Here is a 15,983-nt window from a genome sequence, read left to right on the forward strand (position 1 = left end):
ATTGTTCTCCGTTCCTCGTTAACTCACTCATTCCATTTTAGACACTAGAGTGTCTACAAATTCTTTTCATTGATCTGGCAGTTGTTGCACTAAAACAATACAATATTTATTCCATCCGTTAGTTTGGTGTTGATTGAACATCACAGTCTATGTATTGTTGTCTGAATTTCTAGACACAAGCGCTTGATGCTCAGGTAGTTTACTAAAGTGACTATATCTACTACTGTGGTAAGTAGTAAGTATAATATCAAATGTACGTATAATCAAAACATATGATAATGTCACGTGACTAGGTGATACACATCAAACCTACAAATACTGAATAACAATGTCAATTAAAGTTCAAACAGTAAAACTCGCTAGTTCTATAATGTCTGACCAATGAGATAACAAAATACAATGTGATCCTTCAAAGCTAAAGATATTGCTATTGCTAAGTGAATACCTTGTAACAACATATAAATGGTGTCAAGTAACAAACACATGCTTCAATCAAATGTCAACTTCACCAAATAGACTAGTGACATCAGCTATTCCATCCATCTTGCCCTTTACCATTCGTTTAGGAGGACATGCTTTATACTCGTCTGTATCACGAATACAACTGATAATATGACGGGCTTCTGTTGCTGTTGGTCGTGTGGCAGGATTATCTCTCATCAAGTGCTTACATAAGGAACGAACACTGAGCTGACGAATGAGTAAGACTTGATCTCTTCTTTTTTGACGATCTGGAGGAATAGCAGTGAATAGCTCACATATGGTCGCACCTATACTGTACATGTCAGTCTTGGTGCTTTTTGGTAAAGTTGGAACATCAAATCTTTCAGGAGGTGTGTATTGTGGACTGAGCAGACCAACAGAAAGTGAAGCATCTTGAAAACGAGCAGCTCCTAGATCGCCCAGTTTGGCTCTCATTGTTGCTGTAACCAGGATGTTCCTTGGACAGATGTCACCATGAAGAATTTCTGTAGGTTGCTATGATGACACAAATAGTAATAAAACAATCAATTAAAAATAAACTTTATCTATGTATTGGTATACTTGTCTGAACAGTTGCATATCTGTGTGGATTTTCCATAATTGAAATCTCGTGTGTATTTAGAATTTGCCTTACTGATTATATCTCATGGTGTCATTACAAACTGGTCAACCAATCAAATTATAGTCTCCTTCCTCCTTCCTTGTTTAATCACTAGACAGTCTGTATGTCATCTCCCTTTTTGTTTGTCAATAAATTAGTCTTCATAAAATAAAACTATATAGTCAAAATTGTGGTTGTTAAATTGCATGGGTGTCTGTGTCTGTCTGTCTGTCTGTCAATGGTAGTATATTTTCAAACATGAACTATGGTACAATAGCAGATAAAGGCTAATTACGAGTCCATACAGATGTCAAGTTCTAGATTATGAGGACATAAAGTCCTTGTTAGTCTGTCTGTCTGTCTGTCTCTTCTCATTACCTTTATTGTTCTTACCATTGAGTGAATGTAATCCAGTCCACACAAAGAATCATGTGCCATGTCAACTTTTTCTCGTAAAGTGAGAGGTGCAACATCTCCTTGACATGCATCAATCACACCAGACATGGAGCCGCTATGTAATTCCATGATAATCCATGCCTTCTTCTCTTCTAACTCCAGAGTGACACCACAAACAGCAGCAATGTTTGGATGATGTATCTTCCATGCTACAGATGCTTCTTGTTCAACAAGATGAATGTTGCGTTGAACAGCAGCCAAATGATCATACAACAGTTTGACAGCAACAGGACAGCCACGCCAATATCCAACACAAACAACTAAATCACAATACAGTTTCTTAAATTAATTCCTTCTCACAAGCAATTCTACCCAACTCACTGTTGGTAAGTTCTATTTGAAAGTGTCAGGTATTTAATTTGCAGTTTACTTAGTGGTGCAACCTGTCCCAACTTCATTTCTAAGCCAGCACAAGCTGACCTTACCCAGTTGTGTCATGTCATTTCTATAAGTGCCAACCTAAAAAGATGAGTATGCATGCTCAGTTACCCAATAAAAAAAAAATTGTGTGAGGCAAACAAAAAGCAGAGAGCAGTCTTTCAAATGCTTTCAGACCCTCTTCAAATGATTATTGTAAAGCCAGGAAACCAAATCTGTTTAATTAAAGTTATTGCATCACTCATTTCTGTGAATGTTAGCAAAAGTGAGATACACTTAAGTTAGTTAGGGAGAACCAAACATACACTCTACAACTCAATAAATGTATTTTACAAATGAGTGAACAAGGTATTAGCTTACAGACATCTAGTAGTAAAGTGAGATGTAGATATTGGATTTTTATTAACAACAAGCAGTTGGTCAACATGAAGCTGATTAGAACAAATAAAGAGAAAACATTGTGATCAAATGTCATACTGTATCTCACCTCCATATGCTCCACGTCCTAGTTCTGTGCCAGTCAATTGAATGTCATGAGAAGGAATATTGAAAACTTCATTTTCTTGCTTGTAACGTTCAATTGCAGCATCAGATTCTGAGAGTAGCTCTACGACGTTGGCCTTTTCTCTTTGCTCTTGATTTAGTTGCTGCTGAAGATTGGCCTTGTCTCGTTCTAACCGTTGTTTGTCTCTCCTCTCTCTATCAACTGCATGTTCTCTTTGCAGTTGCTCATCTGTCAATGCACGTTGTAGATCTAAAATGTGTTGTCTCAGTTCAACAATTTGCTGATATTCATTTACTGTTTGCTGTCTCTCACCTCTCAGTTCCGTCTGTTGGTCTGCATTTTGTTTCCTCATTTCAGCAATTTCTCTAACATTTGCTAAACCTTCATTTCTCAGTTGTTCTATTTGTTGTATCAGCTGCTCTACTAACTGTTCATCAGATTCTCCTTTTCCAGCCACTTGTCTTGGAGGCTGTCGGGTAGGTGTAGTGGTCTGTAAACAAAACAATTCTTACTATCGATGTATACAGCAAACTGTAGGAAATCTCACAAAATATCACACACACACACACACACACACACACGCACACACACACGCACACACACACACACACACACACACACACACACACACACACACACACACACACACAATAAGAATCAAATAGCAAACATCAATACAAAAGAAATCAGCTTACCCTCATTCTTTGTGTCACTCGTGTAGAGAGATGAACATTTGATGCTGTTGCTGTTGAGCTTGAACAACCTGCAAACACAAAAATAAATGTTAAATTAATTAAATTTTATTTTTTAAATTAAATTTCTGTTTATTACTAAAATACATCAAACGCAATAATAATATTATAGTAAATACAAATTAAACATTTTACCATACTATGATAGTTAACTTGTCATACATCTAAAATAACATGACTACACAAAGTACACATTGACACACATTGACACACACACACACACACACACACACACACACACACACACACACACACACACACACACACACACACACACACACACACACACACACACACACACACACACAAATGAACAAACGTTCAGCCATCCACGTTGCTCGACGTCGACTATAGTGTCAGTTACAAAGACAGCTCACCTGCCTCTAGAGACAGCGCCTCCATGCTCTACATGGAGACTTAAGGACCAGCGATACAATCCAATGGAGCTTCGCCAGAGTCATCCAGGGGCAATAACAATGGCGCAGCTCTGGGACTGAACACCAACCAAGGTTCACATGTACCAGTCTGCTGCATGATGTTACAAGCGGTCTTGTTCACCCCAGTCAAAGGCAAGGTACTTAATTTATACTTCTGAGTCGAGAAAAGCAATTGTGTGTAAATTTCTGCCAATTAAGCCACCACTTAAACTTGTGACTTGAACTTGCAACCCAAATTTTTCCTTTCTCCGAATGCACTCATACCAATTGACCTACACCACACACACACACACACACACACACACACACACACACACACACACACACACACACAGACACACACACACCTAATTAACTCTGATATGTATATCACTATTCTTGATTGGAACAACAATTCACAAATAATATTTAATAAATTACTATATTTCATTATGATTATCAAAACTTAATAATTATTCACAATTATTGACATGAGTAGAGTGGAATATAAATAAAACATTTTGGTCAGACATCGTGCTCTAGCAAAAGAGGTTGACCTTACATCTAAAATTTTGCGCATTCATTCTTATTTGATTTCACAATCTTTTCTTGTAATCATCGGCAACAACATTTAATTTCATCTCTTTATTTGTTGCATCATATTCACTACTGTATATATTTCTATCAAAATCTATATCTATAAAGGAAAGTAGGGCCATGGGTGCAGCCATTTTGAATTTTTGTATCGTAATTTCTCACAAACTGCTATTCCTTTCCGCTCCTCCTTTAGCACACGACCTTCTCTACTTTCGTAAAGCAACTGGTGCTCTTCGTGGTGGCCAGTACCCTGTACTTTGCTTTGTGTTGGTTTTTTTTTGAAAATCGTGATGTCACAAAAAGTTTGTTCCCTATGCGCTCACAAACCGCTGCACTTCCTTGCTTGTCTTTTAGCATGCGGCCTTTTCTCAGTTTGGAATAGCAACCGGTGTCGATTTTGGTAGTCTGTGTCGTATACCTAGGTGTTGCTAGCGTTCATCTGTACTTCTTGATGTCATCCTATGCCTACTCATTGTTGCATCACATATTGTGACATCACAAACGCTCTGCTGTTTTGGCTAAAGCTTGCCAAAACAGTTGTCATTACAGCAAACCCGCCTGTACACTGTCAAAATGCCTCCCAAAAAGTGCTCTCTGTCTCCTATTTCGTCATGGGCAAAGCAACGAAAGTTAGCACTGCAACAAAAAAAAGATAACAAAGCTATAATCGCCGGCTTGACTCACAGCGCCAGCGCAGTGCCTGTTGACGGATCGCGAAAGCTACTACTAAAACTTCTTCTCCAGTCAACGAAAGAGTTAACAATGAGCACTGCTGTCTTTCTCAACACGCGCTTAGCACGTGCGTCAATAATCACGTAATTCTAAAATACTCTTATACTTTCTAACCAAGTTGTCTCCTTTTTGGAACTGTGTCTATCATGTAGGCAATGCATACCGTCATCAGTGCTTATGGAAAATCATTGTCATAGCAATACCACAAGCAGTCCTTTGGCGTACAGGTTCTCCTCTATCTTGCATGTCGCCGCCATTTACTAAACGTTTCTATTAGATATATTACACTGAAGCCTACTCCTAACAACATTGGCAAAATGAACATCAAGTGCAAACACTGCAAAGCACTGACGTGGAAGAAGGAACCACCAAGCATCTGCTGCAGTGGCGGAAGAGTTTTGTTACCCGCCATACCCAAACCTCTTACCCATTGGTCGAGCTCCAATCAGTTGAAGCGCAGCATTTCCTCTCAAACACGGAAGCGTATAACTCGGATTTTCAGATGACGTCCTTTCGATGCGATGAAATTAAAGCTCGCAACGGTTGGAATCCCTGTTTCAAAGTTCAGGGACAAATCTATCATTCTATCAGAAGTCTTGCTTCTCCAGAAAATTCTACTGCTAAATTTGCTCAAATTTACTTTGTTGGTGATGTCATGACTAACATGATCCACGGACCATGCGGAACCCCTCAACAAAAATTCGCCTTGGTTGACAACTACTGCTCGAAACATTTTAGTTAAAGGTCTGTGAAGTAAATAACATGAACTGATCAATAGATGAGAAAGCTAATCAAGAGAATGTTGTTGTTCAACAAACAATTTAGTTACCAACACGTGGCCCTCCCACCGTTTATCCATTCGACTGCAGCTCATGCAATAAATGGTGTTTGGAGTAATAAATATGATATTTGCTATAAAACGTCATTTTGAATTTACACATCTGGAGATCATTAACTCTAGAACTTGCCTGCTTCCATCAGTTGTATGAATTCTTGGGGTGCTCATTGATTCCCTACAATACCATCCATGCAATAACTATTATTATGCCTTGAACAGTCATGTAGGTATGTCCAATCAAAGAATAATTGTGGTCAGTCATGAACACCCGTTGGTTGGCCAATGACCAATGACTGACAGTTATATTGCCCTTTGTGAGTAATAGTTACTGATCATCAATGTCAAGTGAAATATTGTTACTATAGCTACAACATGCACTGGCTACACAAAGTGTAGAAGTGAACAATGAAAGTCGATTTTAATTCTCTTCTTCACACACTGAAGACACGAGACAATACAGACTTCTGGTATGGTATATGTATTTAGATCTCTATTACAGCCTATCATGTCAACGTTTACTGTAATGATTATCTACATACAACACATTAGATGTATTCAGGTACTTACACAGTTTGTATACAAATGTTTGCATACAATCAAATCTATATCTGCTAGTCAGACTCAGGTTATTGGCAATCACATCCAAATAATTGTACGAGTGAAGAACACTATAGTACTGTACTATGACATAGTTTGCTTAGAAGAGCGGTAATCATACAAATTAATATCAACTATTTTCACTTTAATTAACAGGCAAAATGCAATGCCCACATGACAAGCTTTAGAGAGCACACTGTAAACTCTATAATCATTGTTTATATTATGACTTACTGCTGTTAGGTACAACTGATGCTGAAGATGCAGTTCTGGAACTCACCTGCACACACAATGTCACATTAAAATAGATATACATACAGGCAAACATATCAACACACACACACACACACACACACACACACACACACACACACACACACACACACACACACACACACACACACACACACACACACACACACACACGTGCACACACACACACACACACACACACACACACACACACACACACACAGACAGACATGGACAAATGTCAAGCTCTCCACGTCATTCGACGTCAACCAATCTTAAGGTCAATTGCGGAGATAGCTCCCCTGCCTCTAGAGACAGGGTCTCCATGCCCTGCATGGAGGCTTAGGGCTAGTTCTACAATCCACCTGAAGCTTGGCCAGGTCATCCAGGTGCATTGACAATAACGCAGCTCTGGGAGTGGAAAGCAAGGCCCACAAGTACCCCGTCTGTGGAACAAGCAGCAAGCCATGTTAGTCAAAGCTGGACACTCAGTTGAGGTGTCTAGATCAAGGCTAGTTCTGACAACACTTCTTAAGTTCGTGTCGGTTGTGGCTGATCAACAGGTCCACACTTGTACAGCTAAACCTCCTGAACTCTTAAACCATCCCTGGCATACCAAGCATTGTCATGCACCAGGCTGTTCATGAACTGGAAGCTGGCAAGTCACAAAGCATTTGTGAAAAGCAAGACTGGGGCAGCTCTTATAATATCGTTGCCATAAACCACAACTGATGCTTGATGGATGTGAAACAAATGAGTCTGGAAGTGTAGCGCACAACTTCCGCCATGTTTTCTGATCTTGTGCTAGCCCAAACTAGTTGTCAACCTGCAACCTTCGCAGATCGTCATTCACACGATCTTTCCACCGTAGGCAAGAACCATGGCAGGTCTAGTTTGTGGTAGCCAGCCAAACAGAACTTTTGAAGAAAGAAGCCTGGGGCATGCATACGTGCAATGTGTCCTAGCCACTGAAGAGGACGCTTGCAAAGAATGTCGAAGAGAAGACGATGTCGCCCCATCACCAACAAAGATCCGAGTTTGTGCTGTGCGACAGCTGCACACACACACACACACACACACACACACACACACACACACACACACACACACACACACACACACACACACACACAATTTACAGTGAATGTCTTGATCGCATCTGCAGCATCTTTCTTATTGTTTTCCTCAGCCATTTGAAGTGCAGTCCTTCCCCACTGTCAAATACACACAATTTCCAAGTATGATTAATAACACATCAAAATACATGATAATAACATTAGATGTATAATACATCAGTTTATACTTATATGTTTCTTGTCACCTGCTGGAGTGTTGACTGTAGATCAAACAAAATAAATAGAATTTTATATAAACTAGTAGAGTTATAGACAGGAGTTTTGGAAGGTGTGGCGGTATGGACGTAGCACATAAATCTGGCATGTGGGCGTGGCATGTAGTGTCTGTGAAAATTTCTAAAATAAAATTACTGATGGTTTGGGAGAGTAGCCTCTACAAATCACACTGAGTGGCAAAATGATAGTAACGTATCTATTACATTCCTAAATTAATTAAACTGTTTCTCATTACCAATAGAATGCTAAAGATATAACTGCATGTGTGCAGGTGTAGTGTACAGTACCTACTACATGTGTAGCCAGTGTACGGGTAGACGCGTACCTTAACATGCGTAGATGCAATAAAAATAATAAATAATAATTAATTTATATCAATAAATTATTTATAAATAATAAATAAATAACTTGCATAAAATTAGTTATATAAATATATTATTAATAAATAATATTAAATAAATAAAATATAAATAATTTACAAACAATTAATTTCTATAAATAAATTAATTGTTAGCCTCAAACTTACAGACCAGAGAGCACGAGAACTCTAGTCTGTACCAGAATGGTACTAAAATAATTTCGGAAATAGCCTTCTAAGCCAATCAGCGTCTTAGAATCGGAATGTTGGTTGTAAATTCTGATTGGTTTAGCAATAATTGGTTATGCTAAGTGCACTAACGCTGACTGCACGCGTTTGAAATCCTCATGGGCGGCTAACTGCACACCAGAGCCGTGATGAAGACTCTGGTGCACGCACACATCTTAGATTTAGTTTGAGTTTCAGTTCTTCAATCTTTTCAAGCTTGCAGTGAGAGGACATGCACAGCAGCGTCGCTAGACCATCACCTTTGACAACTGGTCAAGTGGTAGTCTCGCTAGTCGAGCAGTTAGAGTAGCTAGCCAAAGAATCAAAGAGTCGTGGTTTCATGCCGTCTACCAAGATATCACTGCAAACACTGCAGACGTCTCTTCTTCGTTTGTGAGATCTCATGGCATTTACAAATGATATGTTGATCTAGGTAAAACAATCCTACGCTATTAGACTACCATTTAGCATCGCTTTTCATAAATACTTCCGAAATCATTTTAGTAGCGTTGTGGTACAGACTAGAGTTCGCATGCTCTCTGGTCTGTAAGTTGGAGGCTAATTAATTGTATGCAAATTATTTATTTATTATTTCTTAATAATTTGTTGATATTAATTAATGTATATTGGAAGCGTAGATGCAGGTGTAGTGTATGGTACCTACTACATGTGTAGCCAGTATTGGAGGTGTAGCAGTCAGCTCTAAACGCGTAGACATATGTGGAAGACGTAGAGAGCAGTCGTGAAGACATAGCAGGCCGCTACACCTTAGCATGCCTGGCTAGAACCCTGACTAGTAGCTAAAGTTGTGCTAACACCATGCACACCAAAATTCACAATACAATGATTACAAATATTATCATTCACATTCACATCAACATGTCTTACATTGTTTTTTATGTTGATATCACATCCATTCTCTAACAGAATACGAACATCTTTGGAGTGATTGTTGGCAGCAGCAAAATGCAATGCTGTCGTTCCATACTACAATAACAGATAATTATAATAAGAAATATAAGAAGATAATTATAATAAGAAAGCAGACAGACAGACAGATAAACAAATGAAGACAGACACACAAACAGACAGACAGACAGACACAAACAGACAGACAGACAGACACAAACAGACAGACAGACAGACACAAACAGACAGACAGACAGACAAAGACAAACAGACAGTGCATAATTATTATTTGTCGTACTGATTGTTAGCATATTGTAGACTGCAATAATGTCTTGTATAAGAAATATATTATGTATTGACAGACAGACAGACAGACAGACAGACAGACAAACAGACAGACACACAGACAGACACACAGACAGACACACAGACAGACAGATTCCGGATGCTGGGTAAGTGGCCTTTCTTTTTGTGAGTGCAGTGAAGACTTCAACAAAAGACAAAGAGAAGAGAAGGTTCAGCTTCGGCTGCTACCCTCCCAGTGACATTGTTGCCAATTTATGGATCCCACCTGTTGCTGTTAGGTAGTATGTATTTGTTTGTTTATTGTCTCACTTGGCTACACGTCTGCACCGACTCTGGATTGTCATTCATAGTGTTGTTACTTCTTTTGTCTGCTGTCCAATGTTCTCATTCACTCATCATCATCTATCATCTCCATCTTCCCTCCTTTTGTTGCTGCTCTCTGGAGTTGTTGTTGCAGTCAACCCTGCTTATGAAGCTTCTACTTGCTCTCTGAATTGTCAGTCATTGTGCTGCTGTTTGTTATGTTTGTTGTTCCATGTTCTCACCCACCTGCCTGTCATCTCTGTCTACCTTCCCTCCATCACTGCTCTCTAGAGTTGCTGTTTTAACCAAATCTGCTGTTGGAGCTTCTACTTGTTCTCTCTCGATTGTCAGTCATCATGTCGTCGTTTCTCTCGTATTCTGTTCAATGTTCTAATCCACCTTCCCATGTTCTCCGTCTACCCTCCTTTCCTGACTTCTCTCTGGAGTTACTGTCGCAGTCAAACCAACTAGATTTAGATAAGGACATCTATGTCTCTTTTTGTAGTATGTAGTTGTTTTAGGAATACTTGATAGACACAAGTAATTAGGGGTTATTGATATTGTATACTAGTTTATGTTTGACATATATGTGATAGACAGACAGACAGACAGACAGACAGACAGACAGTCAGACAGACAGATAGACAGACAGACAGACAGATGGACAAAAAGACAGACAAACAGACACACTCATAGACAGACAGACAGGCACACTGATAGACAGACGGACAGACACACTGACAGACAAACAGACAGACACACTAACAGACAGACGGACAGACACACTGATAGACAGTTGGACAGACACTCTAACAGACAAACACTGACAGACAAACGGACAGACACACTGATACACAGACAGGCAGACACACTGACAGACAGACACCCTGATAGACAGATGGACAGACACACTGACAGACAAAAACACTGACAGACAGATAGACTGATAGGCACAAGTAATTAGGGGTTATTGGTATTGTATACTAGTTTATGTTTGAAATATATGTGATAGACAGACAGACAGACAGAGACCGACACATAAACTGACAGACAGACCGACACACCGACAGACAGATAGACAGACAGACAGCCAACAAACATACAGACAAACTGACAGACAGACAAACATACATACAGACAGACACAAACATACACACACGCACGCACACACACACACACACACAAGCACGCACACGCATGCGTAAACACACAGTAACACACATACGTACATGTACACACACATGTATGCACGCACGCTTGCACACGCCCATGCACACGTACATTCACATGCACACGCACGTGCACACACATACACGCATGCACACACACACAGTAACACACCTACACACACATAAGCACGCATGCCTGCACACCCATGCCCATGCCCACGCACATTCACACACGCACATGCACACACACACACACACACACACACACACACACACACACAATTACGCACAGGCACATGTGCACGTGCACACACAGACAGACAGACACAGACAGACAGACACAGACAGACAGACACAGACAGACAGACACACACAGACAGACACAGACACACACAGACACACACACACACACACACACACACACACACACACACACACACACACACACACACACACTGGCAGAGACAGACACACTGATATGAAAAGACAGACAGACAGACATAAATCCTACACTATGGTCATTTATCTTGAACTTTTGGTTACTAATTTGTTATAGTGATATAACGTTTACTGTATTAGCTTTGATGTTTACAATAAACGATCTACAACAGACAGACAAAAACACAAACAAATCGAGACACAGAAAAACTACAGACAAACAAAAGGACAAACAAACATACATACATACATACATACATATAAATAATAATTTATTTAAAAACAACCAATAAATATAAAACAAATTTCTATAAATTGTTTGTATTTCTCCACTTTCTATTAATTAAATAAAATTATAATAATATTCAATATTAATACATTTATTAGTAGTACATAACATCTCATACATCACATCAACACATACAACAATAACAAATACAAACACTCACCTCATCCTTCAGATTACCATCAGCATTAGCTGATAATAACATAACAATTAGTGAATCATAACCATGAAATGCTGCCCTCATTAAAGCAGTGTAACCCTGTAATAACAATAATTGTGTTTTATTATTTGTATTTAATGTAATATCCGTCCTATCACAAATCTCATTACATCATTGAAATATCATTCTATTCATCCATCCATCCATCTATCCATCCATCCATACAGGCGTTTGTTGCATGTAGACTAATACCACTCAATAAATGTCCTGGCTTAAGGCCAATTGGGATTGGTGAAACATTTAGAAGAATAATTTCGAAATCTATTGCAGCAGTAGTGAAGGACGACATCTGCCAATGTGCTGGTTCATTGCAAGTTTGTGCAGGGCAAGAAGGTGGCTCTGAAGCTGCAATTCATGCCATGAGATCAATATTCCATGCTGATGAGTCTGACTGTGTGTTGCTTGTGGACGCAAAAAATGCATTCAACACACTCAATCGTAATGCGACCTTGCATAATTCTAGGATAATATGTCCTGCTCTCTCAAAAATACTGATTAACACCTACAGAGTGGCAATTCCCATGTACGTTATTGGCGGAGAGATAATACAATCAGTGGAAGGAACAACTCAAGGAGACCCATTAGCTATGGCAATGTATGCCATTGGAACTGTTCCTCTGATCTCTAGCCTTGCGGGAATCTGTAAACAAGTATGGTTTGCAGACGATGCGACTGGAGCAGGTACCATAAATGAAGTTTGGAAATGGTGGGAAAAGCTGACTGAAGTAGGAGGGGATTTTGGTTATCAAACCAATGCGACCAAGTCATGGCTAATCGTGAAACCTGAGGCAAAGAAACAAGCTGAAGTGGTCTTTGCAAATTCCGGTGTTCATATAACAACTACAGGAAAACGACATCTGGGTGCTGCCTTGGGTGATGACTGCTTTGTCGAGGAGTATATACGAGGAAAGGTAGATGAATGGGTTAAGCAAGTGTTGAACTTGACATTAATTGTAAAACGCAACCACACGCTGCTTACTCAGCATTTACACATGGTTTGATAGGGAGATGGAACTTCCTGCTGCGTACAGTCAAAGAGATTTCACATCTAATGGCTCCATTGGAGAAGGTCGTCCGTCAACAATTCATTCCTGCTCTCACAGGTCAAACGGCTATCAGTGACGAAATGAGAAGCCTTCTAGCTCTACCCTGTAGACTTGGTGGTCTAAATATTATTGACCCTACACAAATGGCTGATTGGCACTATCAAACTTCAGAACGAATTACCGCCCCTCTTGCAGCTGAGATTGTAAATCAACAACCTTCCTACTCTGTAGACAAGGAAGAAATTCAAAAAACAAAAAAGGCATCAAAGTCAGAGAAAGAACCCTATAGAAAATTTTTGTGCGACTCGCATGCGACTCTCATACGAAACGCATGCGATGAGGGTCGACTCGCACATGCGTAGCTCATTTACATAATTGGGACCTCATTCGCATGCGGAACGTCCGGATATTCGCATGCGAAACGTACGGATAATCGCTTGCGGAACGCACGAGAATCGCATGCACGGGGTTAGGTCACGATCATGCGCCTAGAGACATGATTGAGAACCATTTGACCGCGATTTCTTTGATTTCTGATTATATTTCTAACCAATTATTTGACATTCGCACTCTACCTTAGCAAAAACCCAGTCTAGAAATGTTTTCCACAAGAACTCGCCTTCTTCTTACGCTGTGGTTGCCAGTCTGCATTTTCACTTGGGTTCTGATTTTTCTCTTGCCTGGGTTGAGAATCACTATCATGAGCGACCTCAGCAATAGGCCTGTATTCGCGGAGATTTCATCGTTGTCTAATAAAGCAGTTGCAGTAACACAGACAAGAAAGACAAGACTCTTGTCTGGGTACCTGTATGTTTTTTCTAATCTTCTCCAAAAGCCTCAGTCCCAGCTCCATCTTATTTCTAGCGTGAAGAATCTATCGAATTTTCTGTTTTGAGGTGGGTTAGGTGACCATGCAGTGTGGTAACAGCCACTGGAGCTGGAGTGACAAACTACCTTTTCTGTAGGGACACGTCTTTGACTGTCGCTGGACTGTGAAGCCATAGTCGATCCTCCTGCACCCGGCGTCGCTACACCGCCAAAACAGCTAGACAGTTGAACTGCCGGTTGAGTCCGTGAGTGCCCGCGTAGGTGAACAGTGCTTGATGGTGATTGGCTACAGCGAAGGTTCCCGTTCAGCTCCGCCTTTTCAGCTTGACGCCCATTGTTTCATTTCTCAATCCAGTACGAATGTTGCAGACCGGTCACATCTTGTGAGCGTCTGGGTGGTAGCTGATTAGTCTCTAAACGCGCTAATTGCTAGTCTACAGTCGCTAAATGCCGCCCTTGGTGGAGCCTGCGGTTCTGTCGTTTTCTTTGAACTTGAACTTATCCGTGTGTACATACCTGCAGTACGCTACGAATAGTTGGGAAATCCGAAGCCAGTCTGAGCTACGAGCGTCTAGTAACGACGTTACTTCGTAGGTCTTCGTAGTAGAGGTCTATCCAAAGTGGTGTAGGTACGTAGATCTAGGAGGTGTTGCAACACTTGCAGAACTCGTACCATCGGGTCGCCTCTCTACATGCGGAACTTGTGATTACACATTGCGAGCTAGAGCCTCCGCATGCGAAATTGCAATTCGCATGCGATTCGTATGCGAAAACTTCCAGAGTATTGCGGAATTCATGAGAACGCATGCGGAACTCGTTCGTAACGCATTGCCAGCTAGTCTCCGCATGCGAAATCGGCCAATTCGCATGCGTAAACGACATACGCAAGAGACTCGCATGCGAATCTCATGCGATCGCATGAAGATTTTCTATAGGGAAGCAGCCCATAAATCAACCTTGAACAAGTTGAAAAGTGACGCATCTCCTTCGCTAAGAAGAACCATAGAACTGGCAGGAGAAAAGGAAGCATCGAGCTGGTTAACTGTCTTGCCGATCCAACATCATGGATTTCTTCTACCAAAGTGTGAATTTAGAGATGCCATTTGTTTAATTAAGGTATGGGTTGTCACTGAAGGGCGTTTCCTCAAAGTGCTCATGCGGGTCAACATTCAATGTTGACCATGCTATGATATGCCCCAAAGGAGGATTTCCAACAATCAGGCATAACGAAGTGAGGGACATCACTGCAGATTTGATTAGTGAAGTATGCTCGGATGTGGCCATCGAATCGAGGCTAAATCCCCTCTCAGGTGAATGCCTGCAGAATCGTACTGCCAACAGGGACGAAGAGGCACGGCTGGATGTTTCGGCAAGAGGTGTATGGCGTCGTGGTGAACACGCATTTTTCGATATTAGGGTGTTTTACTCCAACGCGCAGTTACCAGGAGATGACCTTACCCCAAATCTTTCGGAACCATGAACTTGAGAAGCAGAGAGCCTATGGCGAGAGAGTCAGAGAGGTTGAAGGAAGTAGCTTCACTCCATTGGTGTTGTCGTCAACTGGAGGCATGGGAAGAGAAGCAAACACTTTCTACAAACGGCTAGCCAGCCTGATCTCAGACAAACAGGACACTTCCTACAGTCAAACAATGGCACTAATACGATGCAGACTGAGTTTTTCTCTACTACGATCTGCAATTCTTTGTGTTAGAGGGACACGGTCATCGAAGCGCCATCCAGTACATCTTGACTGTGTTGACAGCATCGTCAGTGAGGCTTGCCTCACTGTCTAAGAACTCTTTTAGAACTAGTATATTGCATTATTGGTACAAACTATTGGATTGTATTTGATGTTGACTGTTAGACAACTAGCCTGTAATAGAGCAGCCATATGTTGAAAATATATGTATAGAATCCATCCATCCATCCATTC

The 15,983-nt window shown here is 40.6% G+C and overlaps 2 protein-coding genes and 1 long non-coding RNA gene across 3 annotated transcripts; 1 reads left to right on the plus strand and 2 right to left on the minus strand.

Annotated features, from left to right (window-relative positions):
- Positions 1-112: 112 nt before the first annotated feature.
- Positions 113-12,210, minus strand: LOC134176616 (probable serine/threonine-protein kinase DDB_G0281745). Its single transcript, XM_062643283.1, has 9 exons — positions 12,120-12,210; positions 9,434-9,532; positions 7,747-7,821; positions 6,590-6,635; positions 3,119-3,186; positions 2,736-2,913; positions 2,406-2,672; positions 1,478-1,800; positions 113-978 (listed from the first exon to the last, which is right to left on the minus strand). Exons 1-9 carry the CDS (start codon positions 12,198-12,200, stop codon positions 493-495), a joined length of 1,623 nt encoding a protein of 540 aa, XP_062499267.1. The 5' UTR covers positions 12,201-12,210; the 3' UTR covers positions 113-492.
- A 1,613-nt stretch (positions 12,211-13,823) lies between these two features.
- Positions 13,824-14,298, minus strand: LOC134176595 (uncharacterized). Its single transcript, XR_009969293.1, has 3 exons — positions 14,177-14,298; positions 14,028-14,096; positions 13,824-13,971 (listed from the first exon to the last, which is right to left on the minus strand). It is a non-coding gene; the product is annotated as an uncharacterized LOC134176595 (long non-coding RNA).
- Positions 14,299-14,968: 670 nt separating this feature from the next.
- Positions 14,969-15,843, plus strand: LOC134198254 (uncharacterized). Its single transcript, XM_062667615.1, is given in 3 exon segments — positions 14,969-15,157; positions 15,159-15,467; positions 15,499-15,843. Coding segments are annotated over 3 exon segments (843 nt in total).
- Positions 15,844-15,983: the final 140 nt, after the last annotated feature.

The sequence above is a fragment of the Corticium candelabrum genome, chromosome 2 (genome assembly GCF_963422355.1).
Source record: "Corticium candelabrum chromosome 2, ooCorCand1.1, whole genome shotgun sequence".
NCBI lineage: Eukaryota > Metazoa > Porifera > Homoscleromorpha > Homosclerophorida > Plakinidae > Corticium > Corticium candelabrum.

Coding starts and splice junctions, on each gene's coding strand:
- LOC134176616 (XM_062643283.1), bottom strand. CDS start 12,200: ATGAGGGCAGCATTTCATGGTTATGATTCACTAATTGTTATGTTATTA. Junction 1,801..2,405: donor AGGACGTGGAGCATATGGAG/GTGAGATACAGT, acceptor ATTGTGATTTAG/TTGTTTGTGTTGGATATTGG. Junction 979..1,477: donor TGGATTACATTCACTCAATG/GTAAGAACAATA, acceptor GTGTCATCATAG/CAACCTACAGAAATTCTTCA.